A 21,680-nucleotide genomic window follows, 5' to 3' on the forward strand; every position below is an offset into this window, starting at 1 on the left:
TTTTTTTTTTTTTTTTTTTTTTTTTTTTTGAAACAACTCAAACTATTTTGTTAAAAAAATTAGAAGTGTGTTTTTTAAAATGTCAAGCCAATCTCAATAAAGCTAGAAAAAATTGAAGCTCGAATTTGAAATATAAATATTAGTAAACAATTTATGGACGATACAATATTGTGACTATAGCAGAGTTGCTTGTTTTCAGCCATAGAACAAACAAAAGAATTATATGCTTATGGTCCATATGTTGCCTTAAACCTTGCCAACATTAATGCAAAGAGCAGAGTTTTCTCAGTTGTCTTTACCTTCAATTTTCCTCATTAAGCCAGAGGTCCCAACTCAACATACGGCAACGGCAAATCTCTAGTCCAAGAAAACGAAATGGGCATTTCACCGAACTTCACTTGTCCGTATCGACCCATTGTGAGAGAATCCAGCTATAACAAATACAAGGATGAGCCATCAGTCCCTCTCACAAAATCTCAAGTTTAAGATTTGCAATTATTCTCTTAAAGAAACGAAAACTCAACGGCAAGTCAATAAGCCACCATTTAAGCCATAAAATTTTTGACACATTCCACAAATGGAAAAGGTCATCCTTAACATGGTAAATGAGGAATGGGATTATAGATGGTTTTGTCTTTGATCGGGAAAAGGTGAAAATTTGGTGGGAACTGTGTGAAAAAAGTAAAGAAGATCTCTACCAAATCTTCCTTTTTCTGTGATTTTTTATATTCAACTTGGCATGAGTGATTGTGTTTCTTGTTTGTACACAAAAGAGCCCAAAAAGAACTAAAAAAGAAACTTGAGAACCATCCATTCGAGTAGGCAGTCTTCATACGGATTCTTCATACTGAAGATAGGTTGATTCTGCATCACGAAATTTCTCTTTAAATTCCCTCTACTCTTCACCCTTTTGTTCTTCTATACTCTCAACCTCTGCCTTTCCAAGTTCAAAAACACAAAATTTAGAAGTTACTCTTTCTTCCTTTCTTTAGACATCCTGAAGCAAAGAAACATGAAAAAGAATAGCAGTAGTATTTCATTAACTAGAAATATAGTACCTTTGATAGTATGCTGCTGCATGGCTATCAAACTAAGCCTCTGTTTTTCTAGCCTCGAATCATCATTAAGGGCACTACATATCCAGGGGAGTTTTAGTTTCGATGGGAATGAATTTGCCGCAAAAGATTTTGGAAACCAAATTCATTTCCTTCCTTTTGCTGTTCTTCACCCGAAAAAAGTGTCCGATATCGCCACAACTATACAGCATGTTTGGCAAATGGGTTCGGGTTCTGGGCTTACTGTTGCGGCGAGAGGACATGGCCATTCGCTGCAAGGTCAAGCACAAGCACCACATGGAATCGTAATCAACATGGAATCACTAACTGGGAAAGAAATGACTGTTCATGAAGGAAAATTCACTTACGTCGATGTCTCGGCTGGCGAGCTGTGGATCAATATCTTGCATGAGTGCTTGAAACAAGGGCTAGCACCAAAATCTTGGACAGATTACCTCCATTTAACAGTAGGTGGTACGTTGTCAAATGCGGGAATCAGTGGACAGGCATTTCGACATGGGCCGCAAATCAGTAATGTCCACCAGCTTGAGGTTGTCACAGGTTTGTGTAATAAAATATATATTATGGCATGATGGTAGATTGCAACATAGAACACGAGTAAAAGTTCAGAAAGAACATTACATTGAGAAAATCTCTGCTATATAATAACTTCAAGTTGCTTGTCGAATAATATCTTTCTTTCATCAATTCTCAAACAAAGATTGATTAAATGCAGGAAAAGGAGAAGTGGTAGTTTGTTCGGAAGAGCAGAATGCTGACCTGTTTCACGGAGTTCTGGGCGGACTAGGCCAGTTTGGCATAATAACTAGAGCAAGAATCGCTCTCGAGCCAGCACCGAAGATGGTAAAAATGCTGAATGCCTGGTCAATAATTATTTTCAGTGTTTTGAATGGTCGAACGGTTCACAAGATTGTAATTCAACTTTGCCACAGGTGAAATGGATTAGAGTTCTTTATTCAGACTTCTCCACTTTTGCAAGAGACCAGGAGCACTTAATATCTGCAGAAAACACCTTTGATTACATAGAAGGTCTTGTGATCATAAACAAGAGTGGTCTAGTTAATTACTGGAGATCATCATTCAATCTCCATGACACAACTCAAGCCAATCAGTTTATATCTGATGGAAAGACATTATTTTGTCTGGAATTGACCAAAAATTTTAATCCGCACGAGGCTGATACAATAGACATGGTGAGATTCATGACGAACCAAATAGTTTAGCATTATTTCCGTTTCTAAATAAATATTGAAATTTCGGAGAGAGAGAGAGGAATCAATCAAACGTTATTCTAATATCCAAAACCTTTTTTTGTCTTATGCAGGAAGTTGATTCCTTGTTGTCTCAGTTAAACTACATCACTTCAACACTCTTTATTACAGAAGTTTCATATGTAGAATTCTTGGACAGGGTGCACACAGCGGAACTGAAACTACGGTCTAAGGGAATATGGGATCTTCCACACCCGTGGCTCAATCTAATTATTCCAAAAAGCCAGATAAGCATCTTTGCTGACGTTGTCTTCGGCAACATTTTAACGGACACGAATAACGGCCCAGTCCTCGTCTACCCAGTCAATAAATCGATGTAAAGATCTCGCTTAAAAACTCTCAGACAACTAATGTATAAAGCTCTTTCATGTAGTTTCGCCAATAAATCAACGATCATTTATTTTCAGGTGGGACAACAGAACTTCATTTGTACTTCCAGAGGAAGACATTTTCTACCTGGTGGCATTTCTTCCACACGCAGTTCCCTCGTCCACAGAACATGACGGCTTACAATACATCCTAAGTCTAAACAAAAGGATTTTAGATTTCTGTGAGGCAGCCAACTTAGGAGTAAAGCAATATCTGCCTCATTACACTACACGGGAAGAGTGGCAAGCACATTTTGGTCGGCGGTGGGAAATCTTCATGCAGAGGAAGTTAGCCTACGACCCTCTAGCAATACTCGCCCCGGGACAGAGGATTTTTCAAAAGGCCGTGTCCATTTTATGACAGTCAACTTCGGTCATTTGAACAACTGCCTACAGAATGTGCTCAAAGGTTACAATCAATTCTCGGAAATCTAATGTGCAGGCCGAGGGGTTACCAAATTTTAGAAAAGGTCTAGTTTGCTATATTGATAGGATTATGCAAGTTCCATATTTTTCCCCAATTCTTGGTATTGTATAAAGGTCTCAGACTCAGCCACCAGTTAAATTCTATTGAATTTAAAGAATTATAATTAATAGTTACATACAATGGTATGCTATCATATTCAATGATAAAAGCATTTACAGTCATCATATTACAGGAAGACAATTCTTTAGGCATCGAATTCAATAACAAGATTGAAGCATTATTAGACAAATTTTAAACTGGTCATCAGTGTTCAAATTCTGAACCAAGTTGATCATTGAAACACTGCGGGCATTGACAGAAAAAAATGAAGTTTGAATCTCAATAAAGTTTACTCAACCCATTGGCTAAGACTTGAACAACCTAATTTAAACTTCATGTGGATACATATGAGGCTGTATAGTATAAATTATACACTAAAAGAACAACAATTTTCACTTATTTCAGGGAAAAACTAAAAGTACAATGCGACTCTACATCTAGCACTAGGTAGACCTCATACAATAGTTGTCCTCACTATACCATATCTTTCGTTTCATTTCTTCGGCAGCAAAGTTTGTTGACATATAACTAATTGTGACTGCTATGTTTACCAGAGCAATGTATGCTCAATGACCCAAATAAATAAAGTGTTTAAATATTTGACTTAAATCACCCCTATATTTAACAAATGCACAAGGAATATACATATATATATGTACACACGTGTACGCACATGAAGTGCTGCTTAAGTTTTGAGTACCACAAGATCGCTTCATGAGAATATTTGTCACGGAACTTCTTAAATAGCAGACTAAAACCTGAACTTTTAAAATGAATGCTCGAGAAATCATTTGATGATAGAGAGCACAGAATCTACACCCACCCATAACATGTTATACGATGTCATACAGATAGTGGAACATAAAAAGTGAAAAAGGCATAGATTCTTCATACCATTTTTGGATAGTGGAGTGTACAGACTTCAGAATTGAAGGTACATCACCAACATTTCTTTTTAACTTCGATTGGAGGATTGTCTATTTCCTGTTGAATTTCACTATCCGTATCTTTTGTGGTGCCAGAATCAAGCATTGTTGGTGAAATGGGCACCAAAGCTGTCAGAATCTCAAGACCATGCGACTCGACTCATTTTTATTATTGCCAACTTCAAATAGATGTGAGCAAATTGATGGCACTATATCATGCATTGGCTGGATTGCTTCAGGGACAGACCCTATGAAGCCTTTTGCCAAAAACCGCACTTGACAGGCAGGAGGCGTTTACAAGTCGAGGTCTCTACGTGGCAGAATTTTCTTCAGTTATACCTTGAACATCGCATTTGTTGTGTCGTGGTGTCAACCAACTTGCAGGATTTCAGAGATATACATGGGAAACTGGGAGTAGAGTAGGCATGTTTAACGGGCTGTTCAACCCGGAACAGTTCCGGAACCAACCCGTTAAGTCCAGTTCAGATCAGAACCTGGCGGTTCCCTGTGAATCTGTGATAGGGACAGTTAGACAAAGATAGGAATGGCAACAGTTGGAACCGAGCTGGAATTACGGGTTATGACCAGGACCGGTTTGGTTCCATGCATAGAAATCGGAACCAGTGCGTAGCCCGGTAAGCATGTACGGTCGTTTTTTCTTGTTAACAAGATAAAAAAAAATAGAAAATAGTTTTTTAAAAAAGAACTATAATATTAAAAAAAATTACACGTACCGTCGTTTTTTCTTGTTGGTTCGTAATCACATATTTGTAACAAAAAAATTAATTTTTATTAACATTTTTAAAAAAAAAGAGTTGAAAAAATTATTAAAAAAAATAATAAGAGAGACGTCATTTTACCATCACAATATATATTTATAATCAAAAATAAAACTGTAACTTTAAATTAGATTATTACTCACATATTTTAATATAAAAAATATAATTTTGATTTTGAAATAATTAAAATATAAAAATATTAATTTTTGAAAAAATAAATTTTTTTTTTTAAATAGACAGCACCTCTGCTGTGTTTTTATCTTCAATCAATATATATTTAAACATGTTATTTTTCATGCAATGCATTTAAAAATCAAATATATTATTCAGATCTTGCATATAACAAATAATATATTTGATTTTTAAATTCCCCACAGCAGAGGATCTTGATCCGTCTTGCATATAACAAATAATATATTTGATTTTTGAATGCATTGCATGAAAAATAACATGTTTAAATATATATTGATTGAAGATAAAAACATTGATTTCAATCCTATCTCAACCCATTCCTACACCTTTTAATTTGGTCAACAATCCGATTACGGTGCAACCCGTTTCCTTTTGACTCTATGGATTGAATTATATACATAATTCGGTAAATCCAGAACTACTTTAATCCAATATGTTATTGGATTCGTTTGATTCCATTATTTTATAATCCGAAACGGGTTAATTCCGGTCTGATCCAGTAACATGCCTGCATATTGAGCGACGAATGAAGGTAAATGCATTATCCAGGGGAACCCTAAAAAAAGAAGAAGCATCCATTCCATAATAGGAAATGGAACGACACGTGTGTGTGGTGATTCCTTTTTTATTATGAAAAGTTGGTAATCTTTATATAACATAATTTTATAGATTTTAAATACTGATATATATGAAATATTTTATTTCATAACTCATTATTTGAGGATTTACTAAGTATTAAATTATTTTTACATTGCGTGAAGAATTCAAAAATTTTAAAATATGGTTAATTTTGTTATAACAGAATATGTACAAAAAATACTAATTTTATTTTCGAATAATGGGAGTGAAAATATGAATCACACATCATTTAAAATACGCAGCGTAATATATATAGCCTGCTCCATCAGCTCAAACGACATCGGTGGCTCGAGTAGCCTTTACATGACCAGATCTTACACTTTCTTCAAAACCAATAAAACAATAGATGAATTTAAAAATCATTGAAAACAAGAATCCCTTTCCTTTTCTATAAGGATTTGCACTCATAACTTCGATCATCTACCCAAAAGTTAACTCAGATTTCTTTTGAAAATAAAAAGAAAACGTTTTTCTTCATGTTCGATCAGGTCCAGTTGGTAACGGTTAGTAGCCGAAACAGGGATGCATTTGAGAACAATGGCAACAAGCAAATTAACTTCCTGCTCCTAACTCAATGCTCACTATCCATAGTTCTCGGCCCGGAGGTATGGTGTCTTGCATTTACTCTACTTTCACTGTTGTGTCCGAGTCAGATTCTGGGTCAATGGCTTAAAAGTGTCTCATAGTGTAGATGTTATATACCTGGCAAAAGACAAAGGTGTTGAAGATCAGAGTGTTGAGAGTAGCATCTGAATCTTTATCATTGAGTTTGAAGATCTTTTTTCCCATTAAACGACCAATTATATTTCTCCACATAAGCTTTGTTATCAAATTCACATTCCTTCCAACAGGTGATCGCGTCATCAATCCGTCATGTGGAGGTTCTTTGGCAAGCGCTAATGCACCCACTGTATCCATTATCATGTTTACCCATAGCAACTGCACAGTAGTAAGTGGCACAGAACCTGCAGTAATACAAGGTCTCTTTCGATATTTGGATACCATATATGATTGAGAGATCAAATAAGTCTATTCCAATAATGATTCCTGAATGAATTCTACTTGTGATACATGCTGAAAAAAAACTTGTCACTGTCGGTTGAAAGGTCAAAGAAAATAAAAAACGTGGGTTGGCAATCACCAAAGGCAATTTCGAGGAAATTTCAGAAGACGCGTTTTATACGCGTCTTCACACTGAAAGGAGGCTTTATAAATAGAGCTCCCCCTTCATTCTGAAATCATCTTTTCTTCGAGTTTTCTCTCATCTAATAGCATTTGAGTGCTTATTTCTATAATATTTGTGAGGTGTTTTGTTCTCCTGTATTAAGAGAGTGTGTGTTCTCTTTGGAAACACAGTGAGTGGGTTGTACACCGTAAAATATTATAGTGGAAATTCTTTTCATCTTGCCCGTGGTTTTTACCCTAATAATTTTTAGGGGTTTTCCACGTAAATCTCGGTGTCCAGTTTATTATTTGTTTTCGGGTTTATTATCTCGAATTACCGCAAGTGGGACCAACAAGTGGTATCAGAGCCTGGTTTAAAATTTCTTAAAATTCTGAGTATGCTCTGTGGTTGCAGCCTAGACTGATCTTCCACATCAGAAAAGATTTTTTGAGATTTTTTAGCTAAGGCGGGATTATTTTGTCCAGTCTACTAAAATTGTTGTAGACATAATGGCGAGAAGGTACGAGATAGCAAAGTTCAACGGAAGCAATTTTATGCTGTGGAAAATAAAGATACAAGCAGTTTTAAGAAAAGAGAAGTGATTGGCGGCTATTGGAGATAGACCGGTGGAAATTACGGATGATGGAAAGTGGAATGAGATGAATGACAATGTTGTTGCCAATCTGCACTTGGCTATAGCAGACGAAGTACTGTCAAGTATCTCTGAGATAAAAACAACCAAAGTTATCTGAGATACTCTGACAAAGATGTACGAGGTCAAGTCGCTACACAACATCATTTTCCTAAAGAGAAGGCTTTATACTCTTCGGATGGCAGAATCCTCATCGATGACCGACCATATCAACACACTAAATACTCTATTTGCCCAACTCATTTCCATGGGACGTAAAATAGGGGAAAATGAACGTGCGGAGCTTCTACTTCAAAGTCTACCAGATTCATATGATCAACTTATCATCGACATAACCAACAATAATCTTATGGGCTTTCTAAGATTCGACGATGTCTTAACTGCGGTTCTCGGAGAAGAAGGCGGCGCAAGAATAAAGAAGATAGGTTGGTAACATCGAAGCAGGCAGAGGCTTTACCGATGATAAGAGGAAGATTTATGGACCGTGACTCCAGTGGAAGCCGAAGACGAGGTAGATCAAAGTCAAGAAGTAAGAAGAAAAATATTTACTGCTTCAAATGTGGCGGTAAAGGGCACTTCAAGAAAGAGTGTACGAGTATCGACAAGTGTTCTCAAGGAAATGTGGCCAGTACTTCAGGCAGTGGTGAAATACTATTCAGCGAAGCGGCAACAGTTGCAGAAGACTGACACAAATTTTGTGACACATGGATTATGGATTCAGGAGCGACGTGGCACATGACGTCTCGGAGAGAATGGTTTGATCATTATGAACCAGTCTCAGGAGGATCTGTATTCATGAGAAATGATCATGTCTTGGAAATCGCTGGGTCGGTACTATCAAAATTAAAATGTTTGATGGCACCATTCGCACCATACAGGACGTACGACATGTGAAAGGACTGACGAAGAATCTTTTGTCATTGGGGCAATTGGATGACATCGGGTGCAAAACTCGGATCGAGAACGGGATCATGAAAATTGTGAAGGGTGCGCTTGTGGTTATGAAGGCGGAAAAGATTGCTGCAAATCTGTATTTACTTTTGGGAGAAATACACAAGGAGGCAGAACTAGCTGTTGCATCAAATGGTTCAGTATAAGAATTAACAGTGTTATGGCAAAGAAAGCTCGGGCATATGTCAGAACGGGGGTTGAAAATTCTCTCAGAACGGAAGCTGCTGCCAGGACTTACAAAGTGTCACTACCCTTTTGTGAGCATTGTGTTACCAGTAAACAACACAGATTAAAGTTTGGCACTTCTATTGCCAGGAGCAAAAGCATATTGGAGCTGATTCATTCGGATGTTTGGCAAGCACCGGTTGTATCCCTAGGAAGAGCGAGATACTTTGTCTCGTTCATTGATGATTTCTCTAGGAGATGTTGGGTGTATCCGATCAAGAAGAAATCAGATGTTTTCCAGATCTTCAAAGATTTCAAAGCGCGGGTTGAACTTGATTTAGAAAAGAAAATCAAGTGTTTGAGAACTGACAATGGAGGAGAATATACCAGTGACGAATTTGATGCATATTGTCAACATGAGGGCATCTAAAGACAGTTCACAACGGCTTACACACCTCAACAAAATGGAGTGGCGGAGCGGATGAACAGGACCTTGTTGGACAGAACAAGAGCTATGTTGAGGACTGCAGGTCTAGAAAAGTCATTTTGGGCAGAAGCAGTCAAAACCGCTTGTTATATTATCAAACGTTCTCCTTCAGTGGCGATTGATCTGAAGACTCCGATGGAGATGTGGACCGGGAAGCCGAAAGATTATTCTCATTTGCATACATTTGGAAGTCTGGTGTACGTTCTGTACAATGAGCAAGAAAGATCAAAGTTGGATTCGAAATCCAGAAAATGTATCTTCTTGGGTTATGCTGATGGAGCAAAGGGGGTTCGCTTGTGGGATCCTACTGTTCACAAGCTTGTCATCAGCAGGGATTGTGAGAACCTGAAATTCCATCAGAAGATAACCCAGAAATTCCAGCAGAAGATAACAATTCCAGTAGCACTCAATAATTCAGAAGATGGTATTTTTCCAGCAGACAGATTTCCAGCAGAAGCTATTATTTTAGAAGCTGATCTTTTCCAGCAGATTAGAATCCAGCAGACCGAATCCAGCAGCAGAAGAGCGAATTCCAGCAGACAGTTACTAATCCAACTTATGATTTGTAACTGAAGCATTTATCATGTAAATTAAAGGTTGTAATGGCAGATTATGGCAATTAATTGGGAGGCAAACAGTCTGGAACCTTGCTTATAAATAACACCATCAGTCTCTAAATTGGTGTTACACAAATCTTGAGATTATCACTTGAATTTTCGAGTTAAGAGAGTGCTGATTTTCGAGCAGTAGAAACCAGTAGCAAGAACAGCTGATTTCCAGACTTCAACCGAAATTCTTTCAGCAAATTATGGTAAGTGGGCTTATGTATGAATATCTTGAAATCAGTTTGATAATATCTGTTTTAAAGCATATTTTATGTTGATTTCTGATATCTGATTTTGAAGCACTGAAACTCCCTAGTGAACTAATTGTAGGAATATATATTCTGAACATTTCTGAATTCTGATTCTGATTCTGGCCTCGCCCCTTAGAGGAGAGAACATATAGGGGACTGATATCAGTTTAGCCATGAAATTCACTAACGTGCTCAGTGCTTACTAATTCTGATTTCTGTTCTGAATATTGTGATTTCTGAATTCTGATTCATGTTCTGGAAACAAGAGTTTTCTGTATATTATTATATTGCTATTTCTGTAAAATGGGATTTCGAAACTGGGAGTTATTCCCGCCCCTGCTTACTGAGTGACAACCATATCACTCACCCATCAAACTCATCTCAGATAAGAACGAGGAAGAAAAGTTAGAAGAAGAAGAGCAGATTCAATTTTGGGATTGGTGATGAAGATCGTTGTTCTCGGTTCTGATTTATATTTTATATTCCGCTGCATCTGTTCAGACATTGTAATTCTGGTTTTACATTTCCGCTGTAAAACGTTATTAATGGAGTTGTATCAGACATTGAATATTCAGTATTATGAATAAAAGACTGATTTTCTGAATTCTGTACTTCTGAGGCTTGTTGTTTTCGAATGTAAATTTGAGAGCAACGCCGGTGTCGACCAACCCCCGTTTTGGGGCGTGACAGGGATGTTATCTTCGAGGAAGATAAAGTAAAGAGACACCAAGGCACACCGAATTCAGAAACTACTATATTTCAGGTGGAAAATAAGACGGATGAAGGTCAAATTTCTTGTGAAGCAGTACCAGAACACGAAGAACAATAACAAGTTGAGTCTGAGGTTTCCAATGTGAGGCAGTCAACTCGAGACAGAATATCACCAGGTTGGCTTTCAGATTATGTCACTGAAAGTAACATTGCATATTGTCTATTATCAGAGGATGGTGAGCCATCGAGTTTCCACGAAGCTACTCAAAGCTCGGATGTATCCTTGTGGATGATAGCAATGCAAGAAAAATTGGAAGCATTAGACAGGAATCAAACTTGGGATCTTGTTACACTACCACGAGGAAGGAAAGTCATTGGAAACAGATGGGTCTATAAGATCAAGCGTGATGGCAATAACCAAGTGGAGCGGTATCGTGCTAGATTGGTTGTAAAAGGGTATGCTCAGAAAGAAAGCATTGACTTCAATGAGATATTTTCTCCTGTGGTTCGGCTTACAACAGTCAGAATAGTGTTGACATTGTGTGCGGTGTTTGACCTACATCTAGAACAACTAGATGTGAAAACGGCGTTTCTTCATGGAGATCTTGAAGAAGAAATCTATATGCTCCAACCAGAAGGTTTTGCGGAAAAAGGCAAAGAGAACTTAGTTTGCAGGTTGAATAAATCTCTGTACGGTCTCAAACAGGCGCCGAGGTGTTGGTACAAGAGATTTGATTCCTATATCATGAGCCTTGGATACAACAGACTGAGTGCAGACCCTTGCACGTATTTCAAAAAGTCTGGTGATGGTTATATCATTTTGCTGTTGTATGTGGACGACATGTTGGTAGCAGGCCCCAACAAAGATCAGGTCCAAGGATTGAAGGCACAGTTGGCTAGGGAATTTGATATGAAGGACTTCGGACCAGCAAACAAGATTCTAGGGATGCAAGTTCACCGAGACAGAAGTAACAGAAAGATTTGGCTTTCCCAGAAAAATTATTTGAAGAAAGTCTTGCAACGCTTCAACATGCAAGATAGCAAACCAATATCGACCCCTCTTCCTGTTAACTTCAAGTTATCCTCCGAGATGTGTCCTAGCAGTGAAGCAGAGAGGATTGAGATGTCTCGAGTACCATATGCATCAGCAGTGGGAAGTTTGATGTTCGCTATGATCTGTACAAGACCGGACATTGCTCAAGCACTGGGAGCAGTTAGTCGGTATATGGCGAATCCTGGACGAGAGCATTGGAGCACTGTTAAGAGGATCCTTAGATACATTAAGGGTACCTCGAATGCTGCATTATGTTATGGAGGATCGGATTTTACACTCAGGAGCTATGTCGATTCAGATTATGCTGGTGATCCTGATAAAAGAAAATCTACTACTGGTTATGTGTTTACACTTGCAAGGGGAGCAGTAAGTTGGGTTTCAAAACTGCAGACAGTTGTGGCGTTATCTACAACGAAGGCAGAATATATGGCAACTACTCAAGCTTGCAAAGAGGCAATATGGATTAAAAGGTTATTGGAGGAGATCGGGCACAAACAAAAGAATGTTCCTTTGTTTTGTGACAGTCAGAGTGCCTTGTACATCGCAAGAAATCCAGTCTTTCATTCCATGACTAAACACATTGGAGTACAATTTCATTTTGTGCGGGAAGTAGTAGAGGAAGGAATCGTGGATATGCAGAAGATCCATACGAAGGACAACATAGCTGATTTTCTGACCAAGCCAGTGAACACTGATAAGTTTGAGTGGTGGAGATCCTCAAGTGGTCTAGCGAAAACGTAAGCAGCAGGGAATGAAAAGATTGAAAGGATGTGTGGAGATGTGTTTGATTCTCAATCAAATCTCCAAGTGGGAGAAATGTCGGTTGAAAGGTCAAAGAAAATTAAAAACGTGGGTTGGCAATCACCAAAGGCAATTTCGAGGAAATTTCAGAAGACGCGTTTTTTTAACACTGACAGGAGGCTTTATAAATAGAGCTCCCCCTTCATTCTGAAATCATCCCTACTCGTTCGAGTTTTCTCTCATCTAATAGCATTTGAGTGCTTATTTCTATAATATTTGTGAGGTGTTTTGTTCTCCTGTATTAAGAGAGTGTGTGTTCTCTTTGGAAACACAGTGAGTGGGTTTTACACCGTAAAATATTATAGTGGAAATTCTTTTCATCTTGCCCGTGGTTTTTACCCTAATAATTTTTATGGGTTTTCCACGTAAATCTCGGTGTCCAGTTTATTCTTTGTTTTCGAGTTTATTATCTCGAATTACTGTAAGTGGGACCAACAGTCAAGAGAGCCAACTGGATAAATTTTTGGATGTTGATGTATACTGCTCGACCCCATTTTGCTACATTCAAAATGGTTGTGAAATTGTCGTCCATTATCACCACGTCAGCACTTTCTTTAGCAACCTGGGGATGTTAAGAAAGCTCCCTTCATTGAGGAAACAGTATGCAATCTTGATCTTATAGATGCAAATAGGTCAAGATTTTCATAGTTTTCAGGTTCATATTCATATAAAAATTATCGAGCTTGAGCTTCAGAATGATGTCATTTTCTTCAGAAACCTGGGGATAATGCAGAAGTTTCCTTTATATCATGAAACGAAAAAAATGAGACCTTGGCTTGGCTTGTATTTCAGAGTATGTAAAGGACTCGAGTTTTTACAAATGTTGAGGTTCAATTTTATATTTGATTCTTGAGTTTGAGATTGAGTATGAATATACTATCGAGATTCAGTTCCTACGGAATCACAAACCTCAGTTCCTGCTATACCCATGGCCAGTCCAATATCTGCCTCATGAAGAGCAGGAGCATCATTAGTTCCATCACCTGTCACGGCGACAGCATCTTTTAATTCTTTCCTCAAGAGGGTAACGAGTTTGTGTTTATCTGATGGTAATGACCGTGCCATAACCTGCAAAATAGGTTTTTTTTCAAAGATTTATACCGATACTCCTACATTGTCACACCGAATTAGTATTCTAGACTAATGTCAAACCTGTAGTTTTGGTATTATCTCCAGCATTTCCTACGTACTTTTATCCCAAAAATCAGGGCCTTCTATGGCTATGCCATCATCATCCAATATACCACATTCTCTAGCTATGGCCTTGGCTGTATTGATGTTATCTCCAGTCACCATTCGCACGGTAATTCCAGCATTAAAACAAGTCTTTACGGCTTCTTCTACACCAGGACGCACTGGATCCTTAATCCCAATTACTGCTAAAAGTGTGTGGTTATCATCAGGGATTGATTCATCAGATGATTTGTCCGTGTCCTTAAAAGCTATGCAAAGTGTTCTAAGAGCTTCACTGGCAAAACCATTAATAACATTTGTGATGTCCTTTTTCTGTTCATGAGATAAAGGCACTAATTCCCCCTTCTTTCCTACAATCTTCTCACCCATTTCAAGAACAGTTTCCGATGCGCCTTTAAGGAATGCCTGATGTTAGTTGTCTCACATCGGTTGGATAAAATACCTAGGAGTTGTATATATGAGTTTGTACAATCATCTCCTCTTGAGCTAGCTTTTGGGTTATGTTAGGTCCAAGTTCCAATTTTAACACCTGACTCACACCACCGGGATTTCCCACAAGAACCGACATTTTCTTCTTGACAGAACTAAAAGGGTGATTTTCAAGATTTTGAATTCTCGTTTTCATGCATCAAAGTCCCTTTCAAATAGCAGCCCAAACTCAAGTAATGCTGTATCTGTTTGTGAACCTATTATCTCTTTTTTCCCATCTTCACCATTAAAAATTTCAGCTCCTGTATTCAGAAATAAAAACTATAGAAATCACATGATAAGAGTACATCACTATTTATTTCTTAATTAATCAACATTTTGTTTTTATTTTTTATTGCAATATGAATTATTGATGATAATTTTTATTAAACACTTCATTACAGCTAAATTAATCTTATTATGTGTAGTTTACCCGTAAAGCATGGATCCATTGGGACGAGAAGAAATCTACACGTCCACTTCCGACCTGGGCTTTCTAGCCCGATAATGAGAATATAATCACTAGGCCCGGCCCACATTAGTGAATAATGAATTGACAAGCACCTTATCTTGCGTAATTCTCATAAAGTTGGAGGGGCGAAGACAATTTTAGTAAAGCAATGTCACCAAGGCACTATCTCCCAGATATTCTCTGGTCCTTTTGCTTCCCACATGTGCACGGGTAACTCTTTCCCAATTTGATTCTCAAAACACCTTATCTCAATACATAAACAATAGACCTTGTTCATCTCTCTTATCTCACACACAAATCCAAAAGCAGGTAACTTCTTGGATTTGAGTTTTATATCTAAAAATTCATTCTCATATAAAATAGTAAGTTTACCATATATTTTAACTACTTACTTTTACAAAAAAGATTAAGAAAACCTCCATCGAGTGATGCCATGAGTGCTAGTACTTAGGTCGAGCACCCTCGGCCAAAACACTACTCGAGTTTGATCGATTACTCGATATTTTGAGTGGCCAAATGAAAACAACTATTATTCGGCTTCAAATGAGTTTATAATCAATTCAAAGTTATGTAACAATCTCTTAATCTCAGTTTTAATATTGAGTTTCTATTTGTTGCATTAGTTTGAGAGGACTATAATAATAAAATAGTGAACAGGGACTGGTCACATGGCCTTTTGGTGGAATGGACCCAATCAACATTGGATGTAATTTCAGAGAACATATGCAAAGTCATCTCCCATGTTGATGAGGTACTTTTTGTGACCCTTCTTGGAGGATTAATATTTTCCCAAAAGTTCGTAATTTTTAATAAATTTATACCTTATATTTAAAATTTTTATTCGAAAACCTCACTCTTCCTCCATTAATCCTCACCATCTCATTATTATTTTTTAAAAAAAATAAAACAATCCGAATTTATGTTTAAAAAATCAGCAGGAATGAAATTTTTTGCCACACAAATTTATGTGAATCTTTATTTTTTTTAAAAACAAATAGTTTCAATTAAAAAAATCTGTCATATCATGCAAAATAAGACATCAACGGCTAAGTGACAAACTCGTGGACAATATAAATATATTAAAAGCTAGCTTATGCTAATGCCGTAATCATACTCAGAAAAGGACACTAATCATAACCAATTATTTAACGAAAAAAGTAGAAAGACAATTTTCTAAACTTTTTCTCTCACAATCACAATAATAATTAATGTCACATTTTTAATTCGTGAAACATACTCAAATGATCTAAAACAAAAACTTATATTAAACCGTCTCACGAATCATATTTTATACGACAGATCTTTTATTTAGATCATTCATGAAAAAATGTTCTTTTTAATGCTAAGAGTATTATTTTTTATTGTGAATATCGACAAGATTGACCCGTCTAACAAATAAAAATTCATGAGACCATCTCATCCATCTCACAATAGACCTACTTCTGATCTAATATTGTTGAGAGATAAAAAAAATTAATTATTTGTCGAGATATCAGAAAAATTACTCATCTCGAGCATAGAGGAACTCGACCAAAACCAGCATCTATATCAGAGGGACCATAAACAAGTCACAATACTCGAATTTTGCACATACAAATATTCATGAGTTTTTGGTTTATCTTGTAGAAGAGATGCAAGATTTAACACAAGAATATAAATCTATAACTATCTTGTAATAGTATATTTATTATATCGATCAGCCGCATAAAATATCCGCATCAGCTATACATCGACTTCGTTTATATATAGGAAACCTTAATTTTTCTGGAATTATACAGCGGGAGATCGATGCCATCAATGGCTACAAAAGAGAGAAAATTAGAGCTCATGATAAAAGTGTTAATCCTTTGGTCTTTTGAGTAAGATGGTGACTATCTTTTTATACCTGTGATCCAACGAGATTTCAGCTAAGATGTGAAAGGAGACCGAAACATACAGTGCAGCATATATTTATATAACATATTTATATTTATTTGCAGATATAACGAGCGAGCAGAGAAAAAAGATGGCTGTCCCACTTCCTTTGCTGCCTTTATATATGGATATTTTGTTTTGTAATAAAGTAATATAGTATTTATTAGTTATGTAATGGTGGTGGTTCCAACGGCTGGTGAGGTGGTGACAAGGGCGGTAACTGTGGTGATGGTATGGTGGTTTACATGTAAGAATCTTTATCCTGTCCAAAAAAGAAAAACAACCATGATCACTTATTTCTCGTTCCCCCAATCGAAAGAGACCCGGGATATGGTTCTTGAATTAGGTGAAGGAATAAGTTTTGATAAAGACTTGAATAATTGCTGGGTCTTACCTCGAATAAGGTTTGTTGGAGAGCAACAAGTTATTTAAGCCTACATTCCAATGGTCTCATGACCAGAAGCAAACCTACATCAAAGTCATGTGTGATTTTTCTAGTACTCCAATTAATGCTGCTGCGCAATAATAGTTCAACAAAATGATTTGTAGTGAAATATATATACCTAGGAACATGGAAGTAACATGATTTGAATGGAGTAACTTCAAGTGAAGTAGAGGGAAACAAAGTTGGAGAGGTGATCAAACTATCGTCCTTCAAAGCTGGTGTAGGATTGAATCCATTCTCGTCTGCAGTCTCCACCACACTGTTAGAGAATGTTGTACAGTCACCGGTAGCAATAGATGTAGCGAAGGGGCTATCGGGGAGGTTGTGATCCGAGCTGTATTTTTTCATAAGTTATAATTAATTTTAATACATGGAAGCACAATATAATGATACGGACCATCAGATCTACATCATTTGACTAGAGAGAGCTAAAACCTTTCTTGTAGTAAATCACATTCTTTAGAGGGGATTTCCTTCCCGTTGTCGCTTTCGCTTTTGACAAAAGAATCTTTATTCTCAACCGTGCTTTCGGTAGGATTAACGGTCTCATTGGCATAAACATTTACCGGATATGGAATTGTCCCATTCGGGCTATTTCCTGCAATAACATAGTTCCACATGTTCAATCTCCATACATGGATTATGCAATTTCAGAGAAAATGGGATCTAGTTAAATGGGAACCTTCCAATTTGGCTTCCGAGCCGCTTCTATCAGAATGGACCATGCTTTGATTGTAAAAGGTTGGCGAGCATGCGGACGGTGAAAAAATGGCACCAGTGGAGAGGGTACGGTTGTGGCTATTCCTCTTCACATCAAGAAGTTGTAGGCTCACAAGTCTCCTATTCTGTAGTTCAATGGCTTGTTCCAAGTCTGCTTGTTCCTCTAATTTTCTCCTCCATAATATATCCTGAGTATTGTACAGCATTCTTGCACCTAATGTGCAGCCAAAGATTACAATATTTGTATGAGAAATTGCCAAATTGCCATTTTTGGAAACCCAAACAGTGATAGTCAAGCGTATAAACATATATAGTGTGTTGGACCACCCACTAGGATCACGAGCTTCTGGAAAGATTGATCAACAAAATTGTACTAAAAGTGCCCTGCGATTGCAGCTTCAAAATCCTTTGTGCAATCCCGTTAGCTCACACCGCGCAATCGAATATAATTAATTCTTGGCTTATATTTCCCAATGATGGGGAGCGGGCAAGCATAAAGCAATTGTTTGATCATCAATAATTAGTTTGAACCTTACCAAGGTGAAGATCGAAATGATCTCTAGATTCAAGACCGATAGGGCTACCACATGCATTGAATTCGCCCCTTTCCATTTGTAGTCTCCTGCAACAACACAACATTAGCAAGAATTCAAGAATCTTGCACCCTATACTACATAACGAGAAACAAATAGTAATAAAAAGGTTAATAAATCAAATCACCTATGCTTATCTGGGATTTTCCCCTTCTCTTTGTATGGTTTCACGAGAACTCGAGCATCGCATACGAAATGAGGATTACCCTTTGCAAGAATGAGCTTCACCGTTTCTGGATAATCGAATGTGACGAAACCAAACATCCTCTTCAGCTGATATGGAATCCTTACATCTTGGACTGGCCCGAAAATACTTCAAGGTCAAAGAAAAATACATAAAAAAAAAATCCCAAAAGCTCGATTAGCTTAGAAATGCAAGAATTCAACTTCATTTATTTCAAGAAAACATAATGCACCTAAAGTAATTGGAAACATCTTCTTCTTTGAAAGTGCTGTCAGCTGGAAATGTTAGGTAAATTTGCCTCGAACCAGGATTCACTATTCCAAGATCACTTCTTTCAAGCCTGTTTCGGCTAGACTTGTAGATACCATCGGCCATCATCAATGCTCTAAAAAAACAAAGATGTAAGACAGAAGTGATATAAGATCTAGAAGGTAAAACATTGTTATTTTTTGCTAAAAACCTCGGACTGTCGGCAGGAAATTGCTGCTGCAGAAGAAAATTCATGCATTTGTTTGTGAGCTGCGGAGAAAAAGAAGCCTGCCGCTGCAGTTGAGTTGACTTTGACCGGAGGAACTCTTGGCACTGCTGCTCCATCATCTGAAACTTGCTAGGTGAACCCACAGCCAGAGCTCCACCATCCGCCGCCACAGAACCGCCACCGTCGCCACCGTGATGGAATGGGCAGCTGGTACCATTCTTGCAATACCCTCTAGCGTAGTACAAACAAGGCTTCCACCCAAACCCTCCTCCACCCAGATCATCCGACCCCATGCAGATGTCATTCACGGAGCAGCTCCTCCGGTGGACCGCAGCGGCACCACCCCAGCTGCCGTCATAAGGACGGAAGCAAACGGGGTCGGTTCCATCATTCAGGAAAGATAACTGTTCTTGAAGCTGAAGCTCGTCGATCAAATCCACCTCTCGACTTGTATAAAAGGGAGTAGCAGCAGAGTTCATAGTAGATGGTGAGCTGCCATTAATGTAACCACCAGGACTGGTTAAATCATCCGAGCTATGAAAATCCGAGAAGCTGGAGCTTATACTAAGTGGAGAAGGAAGATTCAAACCACCGAGAACCCTAAATGAAGCAGAAGAACAAGAATTCTGCCTTGAAAGTGTTGACAAAGGGTTGCTAAAAGTTGAAGGAGACGGAGGAGTTGATGGGGAATTCGATGACTGCACTAAACCAAGTTCTTTTCTTGCTTTAAGAATCACAGAGTGTAGCAAAGATTCAGGGCCAAACGCTAAGCGGATCATTTCTTTCTCTCCATGATCTTGTATCAGCAAGACCCCCATGATTTTAGAAGCATTTTCAGGGTCTAAACTTTGGATTCTCTGAAAGACAATCTTTGTTGCTTCATATGGTTCCATGTTTACTCTTAGGGTTGGTAGCAGATTTCACTCCAACCCTTCACAAATTTTGAACCTTGAAGCGAGCAAAGATTGCAGAAAGCAAATGGGTGAAAAACAAAAATCTTTCTTTTCTTGCTTCCACGATCACACCCACCAGCTGTAAATTAGAGTACCATCAGTTGTCCACTACCTGCAGCAAATCATAAAAAGAAGAAAAGGGAAGTGTTAAATAAAGGAGTATTTCCTTTGAGGAAAAGTAAAGAAAAGGAAAAAACCATTCAAAGTTGCCTCTCCGCACACAAAAAAACACAGTAGTTGAATTTCTTAATGAAGAAATACAATTAATAACAGTTGCATCATCAAACACAGGCTGATGATAATGATGAAAGATCTCGAGATTCAAGAAAAACCTCCGAATCAAACAAACATAAACACGAGAGCTTGCTCCGAAAACCAAGTATCACATCAAAAGATTTCATCTTTCTTCCTATTATATTTCTCTTTTTTCCTCTCTTCGTTCAAGTTTCAAACGCCTGTTATCAATGGAAGTAACTAACAAAAGCCAAACCACCGTCTTCTCTCCTGTGCCTTCAAGATTCAGAAGCGGTTTGACAGTAACAACAGCATCATGCAAGGGACAGAACAATTAATTCAGTATATGGAAAAAGAACCCACCAAAGATTCACCCTCGTGTTAAATGGGCAGTTGATTAAAATAAAAACAGTGAAATAATTCAAAAGCTGTAAATTTTTAATTATCGTGAATTGACTGCACTTAAATTATACCATCCCTTTCTCTTTTTTTTTTTTAAAAAAAAACTTTGAAAGAAAAAATTGAGAAAGTTGGTGAAAAATCTTTAATCAAAATATTTTTTTGGGTTCACTCTCTAACCACAAAATTGTGGTACTATGTCATACAAAATGTGATACAATTTGTATAGAAATGTGATACTAAAAAAATATCCAAAGACCGAACACAAAAAAATATATATATTAATGGGGGCGCTTGGAGAGTCGCATAGTCGTCCTTTTTAGATCTGTGTACAATATAGTGCACGTTCTCTCTCTGACACACAAACACACACTATTTTCCATTTTTTCTCTTCTTTTTGAGCTGCTTCGGGCGGTGAACCCTTACATGCAGACTTGGGAGCGTCGCGTGCACGCGTTAATGTTGCTTATTTGGGGCAAGTCATACGCGGGTCCGGGTTTGTGTACCAAATTAGTGGCGATTCGGGTATTCGTTAAAGGCAATTAACATGTTTTATTATATATTATATTACGTCAAACATGAGTTTAAAGAACAATAATAAATTACATGTAATCTATTACTATATATTAAATTTGAAGTACATATACTAATTGATTCCGTTAAGACAAAAACTTGTGTGAGACGATTTCACGGGTCGTATTTTGTGAGACAGATCTTTTATTTGGGTCATCTATAAAAAATTATTACTTTTAGAGTAGGTATCTTGTGAGACGGTCTCACGAATCTTTATCTGTGAGACGGGTCAATCATACCGATATTCCCAATAAAAGTTATACTCTTAGCATAAAAAGTAATACTTTTTCATGGATGACACAAATAAAAGATCTGTCTCACAAAATATGACCTGTGAGACCGTCTCACACAAGTTTTTATTCTACTTTTTATGCTAAAAGTATTACTTTTTATTGTGAATATCTGTAGAGTTGACCCGTCTCATAGTTAAAGAT

General features: G+C 37.5%; 2 protein-coding genes, 1 long non-coding RNA gene and 1 pseudogene across 9 annotated transcripts; 1 reads left to right on the forward strand and 3 right to left on the reverse strand.

The window, feature by feature from the left end:
* Positions 1-807: 807 nt before the first annotated feature.
* LOC140970606 (uncharacterized) lies at positions 808-4,802 on the reverse strand. 3 transcript variants are annotated; one of them, XR_012174158.1, is made up of 5 exons: positions 4,136-4,795; positions 1,836-2,075; positions 1,424-1,600; positions 1,059-1,327; positions 808-937 (listed from the first exon to the last, which is right to left on the reverse strand). It is a non-coding gene; the product is annotated as an uncharacterized lncRNA (long non-coding RNA). The 3 variants fall into 3 exon arrangements; XR_012174159.1 differs by having other exon boundaries at positions 808-933; positions 1,424-2,075; positions 4,136-4,802; XR_012174157.1 differs by having other exon boundaries at positions 1,424-2,075; positions 4,136-4,800.
* On the forward strand, positions 935-3,283 carry LOC140970605 (cytokinin dehydrogenase 6-like). 2 transcript variants are annotated; one of them, XM_073432409.1, is made up of 5 exons: positions 935-1,616; positions 1,792-1,919; positions 2,009-2,269; positions 2,401-2,663; positions 2,755-3,283. In XM_073432409.1, exons 1-5 carry the CDS (start codon positions 1,013-1,015, stop codon positions 3,074-3,076), a joined length of 1,578 nt encoding a protein of 525 aa, XP_073288510.1. In that variant the 5' UTR covers positions 935-1,012; the 3' UTR covers positions 3,077-3,283. The 2 variants fall into 2 exon arrangements, with proteins under 2 accessions (XP_073288510.1, XP_073288511.1); XM_073432410.1 differs by having other exon boundaries at positions 2,401-2,660; positions 2,731-3,283.
* A 1,346-nt stretch (positions 4,803-6,148) lies between the features above and the next one.
* LOC140957559 (calcium-transporting ATPase 4, plasma membrane-type-like) lies at positions 6,149-15,188 on the reverse strand (annotated as a pseudogene).
* A 1,219-nt stretch (positions 15,189-16,407) lies between these two features.
* Positions 16,408-20,648, reverse strand: LOC140970607 (zinc finger CCCH domain-containing protein 23-like). 4 transcript variants are annotated; one of them, XM_073432412.1, is made up of 10 exons: positions 20,520-20,648; positions 19,070-20,152; positions 18,842-18,994; positions 18,553-18,738; positions 18,369-18,454; positions 17,795-18,046; positions 17,548-17,710; positions 17,231-17,446; positions 17,062-17,135; positions 16,408-16,929 (listed from the first exon to the last, which is right to left on the reverse strand). In XM_073432412.1, exons 2-9 carry the CDS (start codon positions 19,978-19,980, stop codon positions 17,102-17,104), a joined length of 2,001 nt encoding a protein of 666 aa, XP_073288513.1. In that variant the 5' UTR covers positions 19,981-20,152; positions 20,520-20,648; the 3' UTR covers positions 16,408-16,929; positions 17,062-17,101. The 4 variants fall into 4 exon arrangements, with proteins under 4 accessions (XP_073288513.1, XP_073288514.1, XP_073288512.1 ...); XM_073432413.1 differs by having other exon boundaries at positions 20,531-20,613; XM_073432411.1 differs by having other exon boundaries at positions 20,373-20,606.
* Between the last annotated feature and the right edge of the window lie 1,032 nt (positions 20,649-21,680).

This window comes from Primulina huaijiensis, chromosome 2 (genome assembly GCF_012295235.1).
Source record: "Primulina huaijiensis isolate GDHJ02 chromosome 2, ASM1229523v2, whole genome shotgun sequence".
Taxonomy (NCBI): Eukaryota; Viridiplantae; Streptophyta; class Magnoliopsida; order Lamiales; family Gesneriaceae; genus Primulina; species Primulina huaijiensis.

Excerpts from the sequence above, each read along its gene's own strand:
- LOC140970605 (XM_073432410.1), top strand. The coding sequence starts at position 1,013 with ATGAAAAAGAATAGCAGTAGTATTTCATTAACTAGAAATATAGTACCT. Across the intron at positions 1,920-2,008 it reads TCGAGCCAGCACCGAAGATG|GTGAAATGGATTAGAGTTCT; the intron begins GTAAAAATGCTG and ends ACTTTGCCACAG. Across the intron at positions 2,661-2,730 it reads GTCTACCCAGTCAATAAATC|AAATCAACGATCATTTATTT; the intron begins GATGTAAAGATC and ends AGTTTCGCCAAT.
- LOC140970607 (XM_073432412.1), bottom strand. The coding sequence starts at position 19,980 with ATGGAACCATATGAAGCAACAAAGATTGTCTTTCAGAGAATCCAAAGT. Across the intron at positions 18,455-18,552 it reads AAAATCCCAGATAAGCATAG|GAGACTACAAATGGAAAGGG; the intron begins GTGATTTGATTT and ends GTGTTGTTGCAG. Across the intron at positions 17,711-17,794 it reads CTCGGAAGCCAAATTGGAAG|GAAATAGCCCGAATGGGACA; the intron begins GTTCCCATTTAA and ends ATGTTATTGCAG.